Source organism: Myotis daubentonii, chromosome 3, assembly GCF_963259705.1.
Source record: "Myotis daubentonii chromosome 3, mMyoDau2.1, whole genome shotgun sequence".
In the NCBI taxonomy this organism is placed as follows: Eukaryota; Metazoa; Chordata; class Mammalia; order Chiroptera; family Vespertilionidae; genus Myotis; species Myotis daubentonii.
This window is the reverse complement of record NC_081842.1, coordinates 118746228-118761444: the sequence shown is the minus strand read 5'-3', so window position 1 is coordinate 118761444 and position 15217 is coordinate 118746228. Positions and strand designations below refer to the sequence as shown.

Below are 15217 nucleotides of genomic sequence, written 5' to 3'. Positions count from 1 at the left end.
CTTACAAGTCCAGGAAGTGCAGAGAACCCCAAACAAAAGGAATCCAAAGAGGACCACACCAAGACACATCATAATTAAAATGCCAAGAGCAAAAGACAAAGAGATAATCTTAAAAGCAGCAAGAGAAAGAAAATCAGTTACCTACAAGGGAGTACCCATACGACTGTTAGCTGATTTCTCAACAGAAACTATGCAGGCCAGAAGGGAGTGGCAAGAAATATTCAAAGGGATGAATAGCAAGAACCTACAACCAAGATTGCTTCACCCAGCAAAGCTATCATTCAGAATTGAAGGTCAGATAAAGAGCTTCACAGATAAGAACAAGCTAAAGGAGTTCATCACCACCAAACCAGTATTATATGAAATGCTGAAAGGTATTCTTTAACAAGAAGAGGAAGAAGAAAAAGGTAAAGATACAAATTATGAACAACAAATACACATCTATCAACAAGTGAATCTAAAAATCAAGTGAATAAAAAATCTTACGTACAGAGTAAACTGGTGAATATAATAGAATCAGGGGCATAGAAATGGAGTGGACTGACAATTCTTGGGGGGGAAAGGGGTGTGGGGGGTGCAGGAAGAGATACAAATTGTACACCTATAGATGAGGACAGTGTGCGGGGGGGAGGGTAATGGCAGAGGGTGGGGTTGGAACCGGGTGGAGGGGAGCTATGGGGGAAGAAAGAGGAACAACTGTAATAATCTGAACAATAAAGATTTATTAAAATTAAGAAGAAAAAAAAAGAGTGAACTTACAGCCACCTCATTTTGGCTCAATGGTTGAGTTTCAACCCAAGAACCAGGTGGTCACAGTTCGATTGCTGGTCATCGCACATGCCCGAGTTGGGATCTCGAACCCCAGCAGGAGGTGTGTTATAGGCAGGCCATCAATGATTCTCTCTTATAATTTATACTAGAGGCACAGTGCACAAAAATTTGTGCACTCGGGGGGAAGGGGGGGTGTCCCTCAGCCCGGCCTGTGCCCTCTAGCAGTCTGGGACCCCTCGGGAGATAACGACCTGCTGGCTTAGGCCTGCTCCCGGGTGGCAGAGGGCAGGCCCAATCCCTAGGTGCAGCCCCTGGTCGGGCTCAGAGCAGGGCCGATTGGGGGGTTGGGGCACCACCCCTGTCACACTCAAGGCAGGGTCAATAGGGAGGTTGCGGCGCGACCCCGTCATGCACAGAGCAGGGCCAATCCGGGGGTTGGGGCACTGCCCCCTGTCACACACAGAGCAGGGCCCATCAGGGGGATTGGGGCTCCGTACCCTGTCATGCACAGAGCAGGGCCCATCAGGGGGTTGGGGAGGTCCCTCCTATCACGCACAGAGCAGGGCCCATCAGGGCGTTGAGGAGCTCCCCCTTGTCACTCACAGAGTAGGTCCGATAGAGGAGTTGGGGCACCGCACCCTGTCACACACAGAGCAGGGCGGATCAGTGGGTTGGGGCGCCGCCGTCTATCACCCACAGAGCAGGGCCAATCAGGGGATTGTGGTGCCGCCACTGTCACACTCAGGGCAGGGCTGATGGGGAGGTTATGGCTCTACCCCGTCACACACAGAGCAGGGCCCGTGGCGGGCAGGGGGGGTTGGGGCGCCACCCTCTATCACCCACAGAGCAGGGCCGATCAGGGGGTTGGGGCGCCGCCACTCTCACACTCAGGGCAGGGCCGATGGGGAGGTTATGGCTCTACCCCGTCACACACAGAGCAGGGCCCGGGTGGCCGGGGGGCTTGGGGTGCCGCACCCTGTCACACACAGAGCAGGGCCGATTAGGGGGTTTGGGCGCTGCCCCCTGTCATGCTGATCCCGGTGCCGGGAGGCCTCGCAGCTCCGCTGATCCCGGTGCTGGGAGGCATATTACCCGTTTTCTATATAGGGTAGAGGCCTGGTGCATGGGTGGGTGGCAGCTCGTTTGCCCTGAAGGGTGTCCTGTATCAGGGTGGGGGTCCCCACTGGGGTGCCTGGCCAGCCTGGGTGAGGGGATGATGGCTGTTTGCAGCTGGTCACACACCCTTCAGGGTGGGGGTCCCCACTGGGGTGCCTGGCCAGTCTGGGTGAGGGGCTGAGGGCTGTTTTCAGGCTGGGGGTGATTGAACTCCCAAACGCTCCTTTTTTCCTGTTTTTTTTTTTTTTTTTACTCTGGGCCAGCTTTAGCTTGAGGCTTGGCTCCAGCTCTTAGGCCTCCGCTCCTGAAAGTAGGTTTCTGGCCTTTGCATACAATGTTGCAAATCTGCTGGCTGAAGTCCGGCGGAATTTGTTACAATGTTTGAAACTGCAGGCTCAGAGGCCTGCAGGCGCAGGCGGGGAACGTTGGTTTCCTCCGTCACTGAGGCAAGCAAGCCTCATGTTAGTTTCAAGCTGCCTGGCTGCCGGCTGCCATCTTGGCTGACAGTTAATTTGCATATCTCGCTGATTAGCCAATGAAAAGGGTAGCGGTCATACGCCAATTACCATGTTTCTCTTTTATTAGTGTAGATTTCTACCCCCTTCCTCCCTTTCTGAAATAAACAAACAAACAAACAAACAAACAAACAAAAAGAATGAACTATAAACCTGAGCTTTGGCTCAATGAATAGAGTGTCGGCCCACGAACTGAAAGGTCCTGGTTTCGATTCTGGTCAAGAGCACGTACTTCAGTTGCAGGCCCTGTTGAAGCATGTAAAGAAAGCAACCAACCAATGTATCTCTCTCACATTAATGTTTTTGTCTCTCCCCCTCCTTTTCACTCTCTCAAAAAAAAAAAAAAATCAATGAAAAAAATATCCTCAGGTGAGGATTAACAACAAAAAATGAACTACTGAACATAGAAAACAAGACGGAGGAAGGATCAGTGCTATCAAAGATAGGAATCTAGAAATGACAGAGGGAATAAGAGAGATATCTGAGCTTAAAGAAAAATGAAAGACCTCTAGAGAACTATGTGACTCCATCAGAAAAAGCAATATTAGAATTATGTGGGGATGAGAAATAAAAGGCAGTTGAATAGGCAGACCTGCCTTGTACCTCATCCCAGAACTAAATTGGAGAACATTCACCTGGAATTACCAACTGAGGTCCAGCTGAGAAAGTGACATTTCAAGGAAGGACAGAAAACACCTGGAGACTGGTAGAAAAGGTGAAGTCATGAGAAGAGCGGATCCAGCTCCCAGAGGCAGCAGGCTGGCAGGCCAAGAGAGGAGGGAGCACTGGGCTTCGGGGGGGTCTGTTCCCTCAGAAGATAAAAGTACGGAGCACCAGAGGCGAGACCTGCAGCACACGTAACATCCAGCCAGCTGCGAAAGGTGGCAGGGCTGCTGGCTGTAGTGGAGTCTGGAGCTGGCATACCAGAACCAGTGGGAGAGAAAGCCACGGTTTTGTGGGGTTTTTGGGTTTTGTTTTGTTTGTTTTCTTCTCTAAACCCAGAGCACAGTTTTCATTTGCAACTGCTCACCCAAGTACTCATTGGCGGCTTTGGTGCAGGGAGGGAGCCGTGGGCTTGAAGTGCCTGAGGAGAGGATGATATAGGAAACAAGGCAGAGAGACACAGAAAAGCAATAGCCAGGAGTCCAGCATTTGGTCATTCATACGCATCCAAACCAAAATGGCCATTTTCCCTGAGATGAGCTAGTGGTGCCTACTAGCACCAGGGCAGGTGATACAGACTGGCTCACCTTCAGGAGCCCTGCATGCCACACCCTGCATTTTGAGCTTCTTAGAGGATACAAAGGCAGAGGCCAAGCTTATGGGTCTGAAGAGTCTCAAGGAGCCCTTAGTAGCTGGATTGGAGGAGGGACCATCTGTCCCAATATTCTGAGCACCAGATTAATAAAAACTCCAGGTTCCCAGCCGACCCCATTGGTCTCCATACGAGGATCTTTGTCCAGCCAAGAGCAGAGTGATATTTTGGGACATAAGGTCACAACACTATGAGTAAGATCACAAAAAACTTACAACATAAACACGGATAATTTGTGACAACAAAAACTTAAAAGGGGAGGGGGAAAGTTCTGAACTGACAAAGGAGGATGAAGATCAGATGCACTCAAAAGAACAAAAACTATGGTATATACTAGTATGTAAGCTTATTTTTTATAAACCTACTGGTAACCACACACAAAAATCCCCAAACTGGGACACATAGCTTTAAAAAAAAGGAAGCAGAGAAAAGTATGGAATACCACCAAACAAAAACAACAGACAGAAACACAAAGAAAAAGAATCAATGGAGGTACAGAGCTACCAGAGGGGGAAAAGATAAAATGGCAATAGGAAATCCTCATACTTCAAGTAATTACCCTAAATGTAAGTGTGGTCTGAACTCACTAGTAAATAGCACAGAGTAATACAGTGGATCAAAAACAAAACTCAAAGATGCTGCGTAAAAGAGACATATCTAAACTGAAAAGGTAAAGGTAGATTCAAAGTAAAAGGGTAGGAAATGATTCTCCATGCAAATAACATCCACAGAAAAGCTGGTGTCGCCATACTTATATCTGACAAAGTAGATTTCAAGATAACAAGAGATAAAGATGACACTTTATAATGATAAAGGGGACATTATATTAAGAAAACATAACATTTCTTAATATATATCCACCCAACCAAAGACTACTGAAATATATAAAACAATTACAGCACTAAAGGGAGAAAAAGATCAAAACACAATCATAGTTGGGGACCTTAATACTCCATTGACAGCTCTAGACAGATCAACCAAAGAGAAAATCAATAAAGGAATATTGGCCTTAAATGAAGCACTAGAGACCAATGGACATAACTGACATTTACAGAACCTTTCATCCCACAACCTCAGATTATACTTCTTCTCCAGTGCACATGGAACATTGTCAAGGACAGACCATATGTTGGGTCACAAAACTAGCATCAACAAATTCAAGAAGACTGAAATTATACTAAGCATATTCTCCAACCATAATGCCTTGAAATTAGAAATCAACTGAAAAAAGGAAGTAAAGAAATATGATTTCACTCATATGTGGAATATAAAACTAAAACTCGTGAACACAAACAGCACTGTGGTGGTTGCCAGAGGGAAGGGGTGAGAGGAAAAGAGGGTCCTAATATAAGGTGACAGGAGAAGATTTGACTTTGAGTGGTGGGGGCACGGTGCAATATAATGATCTTATAACATAAAAACAAACACATGAAATCTATATGTCCATGTTGACCAATGCCACCCCAATAAAATAAAAATAAAAATAGGAGATATGAACATCTTAGGCAGTGGTTCTCAACCTTCCTAATGCTGCGACCCTTTAATACAGTTCCTCATGTTGTGGTGACCCCCAACCATAAAATTATTTTCGTTGCTACTACATAACTGTAATTTTGCTGTTATGAATCGTAATGTAAATATTTGATATGCAGGATGCATTTTCATTGTTACAAATTGAACATAATTAAAGCATAGTGATTAACCACAAAAACAATATGTAATTATATGTGTGTTTTCCGATGGTCTTAGGTGACCCCTGTGAAAGGGTCGTTCGTCCCCCAAAGGGATCGTGACTCACAGGTTGAGAACTGCTGTAGATTGTTTTTGTGATTAATCACTATGCTTTAATTATGTTCAATTTGTAACAATGAAATTGGGGGTCACCACAACATGAGGAACTGTATTAAAGGGTCGCGGCATTAGGAAGGTTGAGAACCACTTGTCTAATATAAAAGGAATTTAGAAGAAACTTTTTAGATAAGGATGAAAACTAAAAGTAATTTCCCAATATGAAACCCTGGCCTGTATATGATAATCATGGAATTTTTTCTGAAAATGTTAAAACAAATAACTTTAGATGTAAACGCTTCAAAATCTTAATGTATTTCTTGTGGAATATAACTGTCAATCCCTAATGACCATTTATGCCAACTAGAAATCATGAGTACCAATATCCAAAATAATGTCTATAATTTAACAAAACAGTCATCTCTCTTTACTGGTGAGAAGACCCCTGAAAATAGACCTTTCATCCCTTTATAACAAAAGGCAAAATAAAAGTTATTTTAGTGGGAATGAATCCTAAAATGGTATGTATCACAAACTGTTCACATCACTGATCATTTGCCTAACTCTAGTACACAATTATTTTTTCATTTTGAAGGTAGGTTTTTAATTTCTGGTCTCTATTTTTTTAAAATTCCTATCATGTTAAAAAATATATAAATATGAATTAATTATAATTAAGTATGAAATGAATCTTTTTAGAGTCATATATTTCAAAATAAAAAAACAAACCTTTATACACTTCTCCTGAATATCATTTCTCTGAGATGCAAATTTAAATAGCAGCTTTTCACCATCCATCCCAGATTCTTCACTTTTCAATTTGCTAAGGTGATAATCCGAAATCCAATCCATGAAGACAGTTAAAAGTTCATAAACTTGTGCATTAAGTGGTACCTGTATGTAAAAAATTTAATGAAAATTTCAGTCCACAACTTCATAAAACTTCAAAGGCAAGCTTTAAATATGGTTAAGTGATTATAGAATAATTTACCTAAATCACTTCACTAAAATATGTATTCAAAAAGCTCCCAATGAAAAAAATTCCAAATCAAATATCTCCAATTAATATTAGAAATATACTATATGCTGGCTGAGGAAAGAGGAAAACTCATCATAATAAGGAAACTGAAAGTACTACAGCTCATTACCAAAACAGAGAAGTTTCATAAAAATTCTTTACCCAAGATTGATAACACAGAAAAGTAAAATTGGTCTTAACTCAAAAGTATGAACTACCATAACTAAAAGACTTTAACAAACAAAAGGTTTCAAAAGCTAAATAATTTCTACCATGAAAATGTATCTTTTCTTCTTCTCCAAAACATTTCATGTTTATATTATAGTATTTTATAAACACAATAAGAATTCTTTTTTCTTGGAAATCCTATTCTCTGAGAGTCTACCAAAATAGAAGAAAAAAATAAATAAAAGCAAAATGTCACAAAAAATTTTATAAATTCAATTGGGCTAATTTTAGTATTAAAATTATTTTTAGTAAATTTAATTCAGTATTTATCACACATCTACTTAAAGCAGGAAACTATGCTATATTTTATTTAGATTTTTAAAAATCCAAAGAGACATATAAAAGCAAATTAAATTTTAAAATTAATATAAAGGTAGCATAAACAGATAGCAATTCATAAAACGTGAATCAGATGATTGAAAACAAAAAGCTACATTATTCTGTATAAAAAAACTTTTAACCTTCTCAATTTTCTTCAAATAAAATCTTTAGATGAAAATTTCAATCATCTTGAGTACCTGATATGAAATCTCCACTTTTTCCAATTCTTTTTTAAATTAAAAATGTGTTCCATTGCCAGCATACATGGAAAGTTGAATGCCAGGAAAAGGGGGGAGGGGCATGGGAATCATGAAATAGGATCATGTAGAACTACAAAAAAACCTTTGTACATATCTGGTGCCTGGCAAAGGGGAGGGCTACCAGAGCAGTGGCTGCCAAATGGGGCCAACCCTATGTGCATAGCACATCACAGGCTCCAGTCAATAGAATAGGCAAAACTTGGGCTTCGAGCACTCAGGAAATATGTGCTGATATGTGTTCCCACCCTCATTGGGTCCCTGAAGGCCTGGGTCAACATGATGATATGGCTGTGGTTACTCCATTTGTACATGGCCTCCACTTCCTGAAGACAAAACTTCTTGACAGACCTCCCACGCCCCGATGAAGTGCTTAACGAACTGCTCTCACAATGTAAGTAGCCTGAGGTGAGCGGTCGCAGGTAGACCACAAGGTAGTTCAAGCTTCTCTGATCATTAAAGGAGGCCAACAGGTGGACTACTGAAATCTGCTACTCAACCTGCTCGACCAAGTTTATGAAAGTGTTGTGGAAATCCTCAACTGTAAACTCATGAAGCCCTGGGACACCAGGTTCTCTTTGCTCTTCGCAGACACAGCCTTAAACCACGGTAATTCTTTGCACCTACAAGTGGAAAAGTCCAAAAGCTCAATAGGAGCAGTTCCAATCAGGCCTAGTCTTGCAGTGGTTGAGTGTCGACCTACGAACCACATACTTTGTGTGGAGGTCTTTGATCTTCTGTTGACTGGTGTCATTCTCCACAAACTCTTTGTGGCAGGACTGAAAGCTCCATCAGCTCTGAGACCAGAGAGCTCTACACAGCAATCTTTTCCTGAATTTTGTTCTGTGGAGCCATGATGGCTTCATCATAGGCCAATTAACACCTTTAGCCCAACAGTAGTTCTGCTTCCCTTGCTGAGGTACCTCTGCCACCATTTTTTTTTTTTTTTTTTTTGCCACCATTATTAAACTCCCAATTTACTTCAGGAAAAGAACTAGGGAATTCATCAAAATTATAAAAGCCCACAATGAGATATCACTACCCACATACTGGAAAGGTCAAAATGAAAAAGACGTAAAATACCAAATGTTGACAAGGTTGTGGAGCAACCAGAACAATCATTTAGCTAGCAGAAGAACAAAATGATACAACCACTGTGAAAAACTGTTTGACAGTTTCATTAAAATTAAATATACATCTGCTTTATGTCCCAGAAATTCCAGTCTTGGTAACATTTTCAAGAAGATTTAAAACACAAGTCTACAAAGAGCCTTGCACACAAATATTGCTAGCATCATTATCCTATATAATAAAGAGCTAATATGCTAATTAGACCAAACAGCAGACCATCTAGACGACCTTCTGGACAAAGCCGGGGCTACCAGGGCCAAAGCAGCCAGGGCTGTGAGGGCTGAGCCCCTTGCACAAATTTCATGCATCGGGCCTCTAGTCCTATATAATAAAAGCATAGTATGCAAATTGTCCCCTCGACCGGGAGTTCGACCAGAGGGCGTGGCCAGCCAGGGGAAGGGAGGGAATACCTGCCCAGCTGCCGCCACCAGCCGCTAGGGACCCTAACAGTGGTTAGCCGAATTTCGTGCACCGGGCCTCTAGTTTATAATAAATAAAAACTAGAAACAGCTCAAGTGTCTATCAACAAAAGAGATAGACAATCAAGATGGTGGCATAAGGTATATACCTGTACTTGCCGCCCACCACAAAAACATTAAAACTACAACTAAAAGACAAAACAGCTATCATCCAGAACCACGGGAAAGCTAGATGAGTGGAAGTTCTACAACTAGAAGGAAAGAAAAAAGCACATTGAGGCTAGGTAGGAGGTGCGGTGGAGCCAAGAGCAGAGGTACGGAGGCGCGCGAACCGGGCTGCACCTGGGTGCGCGGTTTTTATCAATCGGGAGATACAAGCTCCCGACTGCACTGAACTCATTTCCGGAGAGATTCTAGGGTCCCAGACTCCTATGGGGAGAAACTGGACTGTTTGGCATCAGGTCAGAAAGCAAGGGTGGCTTTCTTGCAGAACTGCTCGCAGGGATCATTATTACTGTGAGGGCGCAGGACTCAGGGATGCAGGGACGTGGAGACCTGGAGACCTGGAAACGGCTGACAGACAGCCATCACTGTTTGCTCCGCCCTGGTGAGTATCTGAGAGCCCACCCCACCAAATTTACAACCCCACCCAAGCTGTGCGCAGCGGCGCAAATGAATTGCCTTCCTTTTGCAGCCTAACCTAACAAACTGCAGCTGGGTCAGAGAACTCCAAAATTTCCAAACCCCAAACAATGAGGAGAAAACTGAAGATCTCACGGTAGCTCCTGCTGGGTGGACTCAAACAGTGGTTGAATTTGCACCTCCTTGGACATCCAGGAGCCAATGTACCCAGTGGTCAGATACCAGATTTGAACTCCTCACATCCATAAGTGACACACTCAAGAGGCAGACTCAGTGAGCACCAAAGCCCCACTGAAGCAAGTCCTGCCCCATAAGGGTGTCTCCAGCGCAGCAGTACTTCCACTATAGACACAGCGGGTCCTTGCATCAATAGGCCTGGAGATCATTTCCTCCCAGGGATACCAACAGCAATCAAGGCTTCACTACAACAAGACTGTGCACACAGCCCACAAAGGGGTGCACCAAGAGTGTCCACCTCAGGTGACTGGGGAGGCTAAGCCACTGTGCCCAATTGGAAACCTACCACACAAAGCCACTCTATCAACACAGGGAAGGACCCAAAATGCAGAGACAAAGAAAATGTCACAAATAAAAGAAATGGAGGAAAGCAAATTACTGGATTTAGAGTTCAAAAACCACAGTTATAAAGTTACTCAAGAATCTTCTACAAACCTCCAAGGAACTTAGTGAGACCTTCAAGGATCTTAATGAGAATACCAAAAAAAATGGAAAAGGACCAGGCAGAAATTAAGCATACACTCACTGAAATAAGGAATAATGTACAGAGATCCAACAGCAGACTAGAGGATCCCAAGAATCAAGTCAAAGATTTGAAATACGAGGAAGCAAAAAACACCCATCTGGAAAAGCAAAAAGAAAAAAGAATCCAAAAATATGAAGATAGTGTAAGGAGCCTCTGGTACAGCTTCAAGCATACCAACATCCGAATTATGGGGGTGCCAGAAGAAGAGAGAGAGCAAGATATTGAAAACTTATTTGAAGAAATAATGACAGAAAACTTCTCCTACCTGGTGAAAGAGATAGACTTACAAGTCCAGGAAGCACAGAGAACCCCAAACAAAAGGAATCCAAAGAGGACCACACCAAGACACATCATAACTAAAATGTCCAGAACAAAAGACAAAGAGAGAATCTTAAAAGCAGCAAGAGAAAAACAGCTAGTTACCTACAAGGGCATACCCATACAATTGTCAGCTGATTTCTCAACAGAAACTTTGCAGGCCAGCAGGGAGTGGCAAGAAATATTGAAAGTGATGAAAGCAAGAACCTACAACCAGGATTACTTTACCCAGCAAAGTTCTCATTGAGAATTGAAGGTCAGATAAAGAGCTTCACAGACAAGAAAAAGCTAAAGGAGTTCATCACCTCCAAACCAAAATTATAGGAAATGCTGAAAGGTATTCTCTAAGAAGAGGAAGAAGAAGGTAAAGATAAAAATTATGAACAACAAAGGGACAACAAATACGTATCTATCAACAACTGAATCTAAAAATTAAGTCAATAAAAAAATCTGATGAACAGAATAAACTGATGAATATAACAGAAGCAGGGGCATAGAAAGGGAGTGGACTGACAATTCTCAGGGGGATGGGGGTGTGAAGGGTGCAGGAAGAGATTGGACAAAAATCTTACACCTATGGATGAGGACAGTGGCGGGGGGTAAGGGCATGGGGTGGGGTGGGAACCAGGTGGAGGCGAGCTATGGGGGGGAAAAAGAGGGACATCTGTAATAATCTGAACAATAAAGATTTATTTTAAAAAAAGGGATAAACAAACTGATATATGCATACAATAGAAAATTACTGAACAATACAGAGAACTACTGATACTCTCAACTATGATGAACATAATAAGCCTTACACAAATGAGTAAATACTACCTAATTCCATTGACTGAAGTTCTAAAATAGGAAAAATTAATTTATGATAATAGAAATCAGATCAACAACTATTTCTTGCAAGGAATAACTGAAAAGGGACATGAGAGAACTTTCTAGAGTGATGGAAATGTTCTATATCTAGTTGTAGGTTACATGAGTGTAGGCACTTGTCAAAACTGTCAAACTGTACACTTAAGAATCTATGTATTATGTTACTACTGGTACATGTCATTTATACCCCAAAATAAATAAATAAAATTCTTAGGAAAAAAATAATAAATGGAACCCAACAAAGGGATGGATTGCAGTTTTGATAGAAAAGTAACAATGAAGGCTTATGGAATCTCAAAACACAATGAATAATAAAAGCTGTTACTAAGCTTAAATTCCTGTGGTCTATCAATGTTACTGTGCCATAAACACTGCTGAAACATTGTTTTCCTTTCACAAATAAAAGCATATTTGAGCCTAGCCAGCGTGACTTAGTGGTTGAGTGTCAATATATGAACCAGGAGGTCACGGTTTGATTATCGGTCAGGGCACAAGCCTGGGTTGTGAGCTTGATCCTCAGTGTGGAGCATGCAAGAGGCAGTTGATCAATGATTCTCTCTCTTTTTTTTTTAATGTTTTATTGATTTTTTACAGAGAGGAAGGGAGAGGGATAGAGAGTTAGAAACATCAGTGAAAGAGAAACATCGACCAGCTGCCTCCTGCACACTCCCTACTGGGTATGCACCCGCAACCAAGGTACATGCCCTTGACCGGAATCGAACCTGGGACCCTTCAGTCCGCAGGCTGACGCTCTTATCCATTGAGCCAACCGGTTAGGGCCAATGATTCTCTCTTATCATCAATGTTTCTCTCCCTCCCTCCCTCTTCCTTCCCCTTTGAAATCAATAAATATATATTCTTTTTAAAAGGCATACTTGAAATATTATAAAAATATTCCTTTCATACCAAAAACAATGTTTGCTAAATGAAATAAAAAGGTTAAAGAACAAAGAGAAAATTCCCCGGCTTTCCACTGAAGAAAATTTCAATAATATCATACCTTATATGTTTTTGAAACTGGTACTTTTTCTTGTCTTAAACTTTTCATTTCATGAACAGCATGGGAATTTCCTTTCAATCTCTGTATTGTCATAAATTCATACTTCCTCTGCAACAGCACATATCCATGAATTAAAGAACAATTATGTTAAAAGTGAGAAAATCCAAAGGCAATCATAAAATTCACTTATGCCAAAAAGAACAAGCAACTTACCTGTAAATTATCTAAACGAGCTTGAACTCTTTTAGCCTGAATCTCCATCTTCTTGTTTTCTTCACTTACTTCATTTAACTAAAATATAAAAATGTTAGATATTACAATATAACCCAAAATCTTCATACTAAAGATTTCCCAAATAATCTATATTATCTCATCTGCATAACCAAGCAATGGAACAAAACAAAGGAAACACTCATAATTAAAGATCACAGCTAATATCACCATTTGTCCCCAAAATATTAATAATAATCTAAGTCTACATCATTCTATGAAAAATCTGCAAGTCTCCCAACATGTTACAATGTCTTTTAATTGAACTTTTTATGGAACTACATGTACAGAACAGTGTGCAAATCATTAAGTGTGCAGTGTAGTGAATTATTTGGATTGTATTAAATATATTAATTTGGGGAAAACTGATAACTATATAATATTGAATTTTCCATTTACAGACATAACACAGCCTTCAATTTATTTAGGTCTTCTGTATTTTAATAATGTTTTGTACTTTTCAGTATATACCTTTTACACATCTTTCGTTAGATTTATTTCTGGATAGCTAATGTTTTTCTATGCTATTACCTATTTGATTGTTAGTATATAGAAATATACTTGGTTTTGTATATTGAACATAGTTATATCCAAAGGTTCTTCTAAATTTGCTTAATTCTAATAACTCATCTGTACATTCATTTGCATACCTAGGTACATAGGTAAATAATGTCATCTGTGCATAATTCTGATTTCTTCCTTTCCAATCCTTACTTTCCATTTTTTCCTTATTTCATTGACTAGGGCTTTCAGTATAATGCTCAATAGAAAGAGTAACAGCCCTAACTGGTTTGGCTCAGTGGATAGAGTGTCAGCCTTCAGACTCAAGGGTCGCAGGTTCGATTCTGGTCAAGGGCATGTACCTTGGTTGCGGGCACATACCCAGTAGGGGTGTGCAGGAAGCAGCTGATCAATGTTTCTCTCTCATTGATGTTTCTAACTCTCTATCCCTCTCTCTTTCTCTCTGTAAAAAATCAATAAAGAAATATATTAAAAAAAAAAAAAAAAAGAAAGAGTAATAGTAAGCACATTTATTTTGTTACGATCTCAGAGGGAAAATATTTCAATAACTTGCATTAAGTATAAATTTATTGTTGGATTTTATTTATTTATTTTAAATATATTTTATTGATTTTTCACAGAGAGGAAGGGAGAGAGATAGTCAGAAACATCGATGAGAGAGAAACATCGACCAGCTGCCTCCTGCACATCTCCCACTGGAGATGTGCCTGCAACCCAGGTACATGCCCTTGACCGGAATCGAACCTGGGACCTTTCAGTCCGCAGGCCGACGCTCTATCCACTGAGCCAAACCGGTTTCGGCATTGTTGGATTTTTTTAGATACTCTGTTATAACTAAGAAGTTCTCTTCTATTACTAGTAATTATCAGTTCGTGCTGAATTTTGTCACAGAAATTATGATTTTTCTCCTTTTATGAGATAATGCATTAATTTTCAAATGATAAACTAACCTTGTATTCCTGAACTAAATCCACTTAGCTGTATTATCTTTTTTATGTATCGCTAAATTCAATTTGCTGATATTTTAAAATTTTGCACCTATATTCCTAAGACTGGTTTCCACTTTCCTTTGCTTACAATGTTCTCAACGGGGTTGTTTCAAGGTTATGCTGGCCTCATACAACAAGAAGGGGAATTTATATCTCTTTTTCTATCTATGTTTAGGTACATGATACTTCATCCTTAAAAGCTAGCCATGAGTCTTACTGTTCCTTCTTTGAAGGAAAGTATCTTATTTTTCTCTGACCACTTTTAAGATTTTAACTTTACCCAAAGTTTTCAACAGTCGTAAAAATAATGTGTCTAGCCCTGACCGGTTTGGCTCAGTGGATAGAGCGTCAGCCTGAGGACTGAAAGTTCCCAGGTTCGATTCCGGTCAAGAGCATGTACCTTGGTTGCAGGCACATCCCCACTAGGAGGTGTGCAGGAGGCAGTTGGTCGATGTTTCTCTCTCATTGATGTTTCTAGCTCTCTATCCCTCTCCCTTCCTCTCTGTAAAAAATCAATAAAATATATATTTTTAAAAATGTGTCTATGTATGTATGATTTTCCTTAAAATGTATTCTGCTTAGGGTTAACATAATTTCTTAAGTCTGTGGATTGGCAACTTTCAGCAGTTTTGGAAATTTGTGACCATTATCCCTTCACACATTTTGCTTTTCCCCATTATCTCTTCTTGGAATCCCATGTTGAACTTTTAAACTACATTCCATGTCTATTTTATGAATTTTCTATTCTTCCTCCACTCAATGTTTTCATTTCAAGACTTTTCATGAAACTATCTTCTACTTCACTAACCTGCATTCTTCTGTGTCTCATCTGCTGTTAAACCCATTTACTGGAGATTTAAAATTCAATTAACGCATTTTTCAGTTTTAGAATTTTAATTTAATTCCCTTTTATAGATTCTAATTCTCTAATGAAGTTCTCAATTTTTTCTACTTTATTGACTAT

General features: G+C 40.6%; 1 protein-coding gene and 1 pseudogene across 6 annotated transcripts in view; both read right to left on the bottom strand.

Moving 5' to 3' along the window:
- The window catches only part of CCDC138 (coiled-coil domain containing 138), a 201566-nt gene that overhangs the window by 133067 nt on the left and 53282 nt on the right, over positions 1 to 15217 (bottom strand). For all 6 annotated transcript variants that reach the window (XM_059688358.1, XM_059688356.1, XM_059688357.1 and 3 more), the window contains exons 8-10: positions 12686 to 12763; positions 12473 to 12580; positions 6235 to 6399 (exon numbers count right to left, since the gene is read on the bottom strand). In XM_059688358.1, the coding sequence (XP_059544341.1) occupies positions 6235 to 6399; positions 12473 to 12580; positions 12686 to 12763 (351 nt within the window). The remainder of the gene's footprint in view (positions 1 to 6234; positions 6400 to 12472; positions 12581 to 12685; positions 12764 to 15217) is intronic.
- Positions 7500 to 8264, bottom strand: LOC132231888 (ubiquitin thioesterase OTUB1-like; annotated as a pseudogene).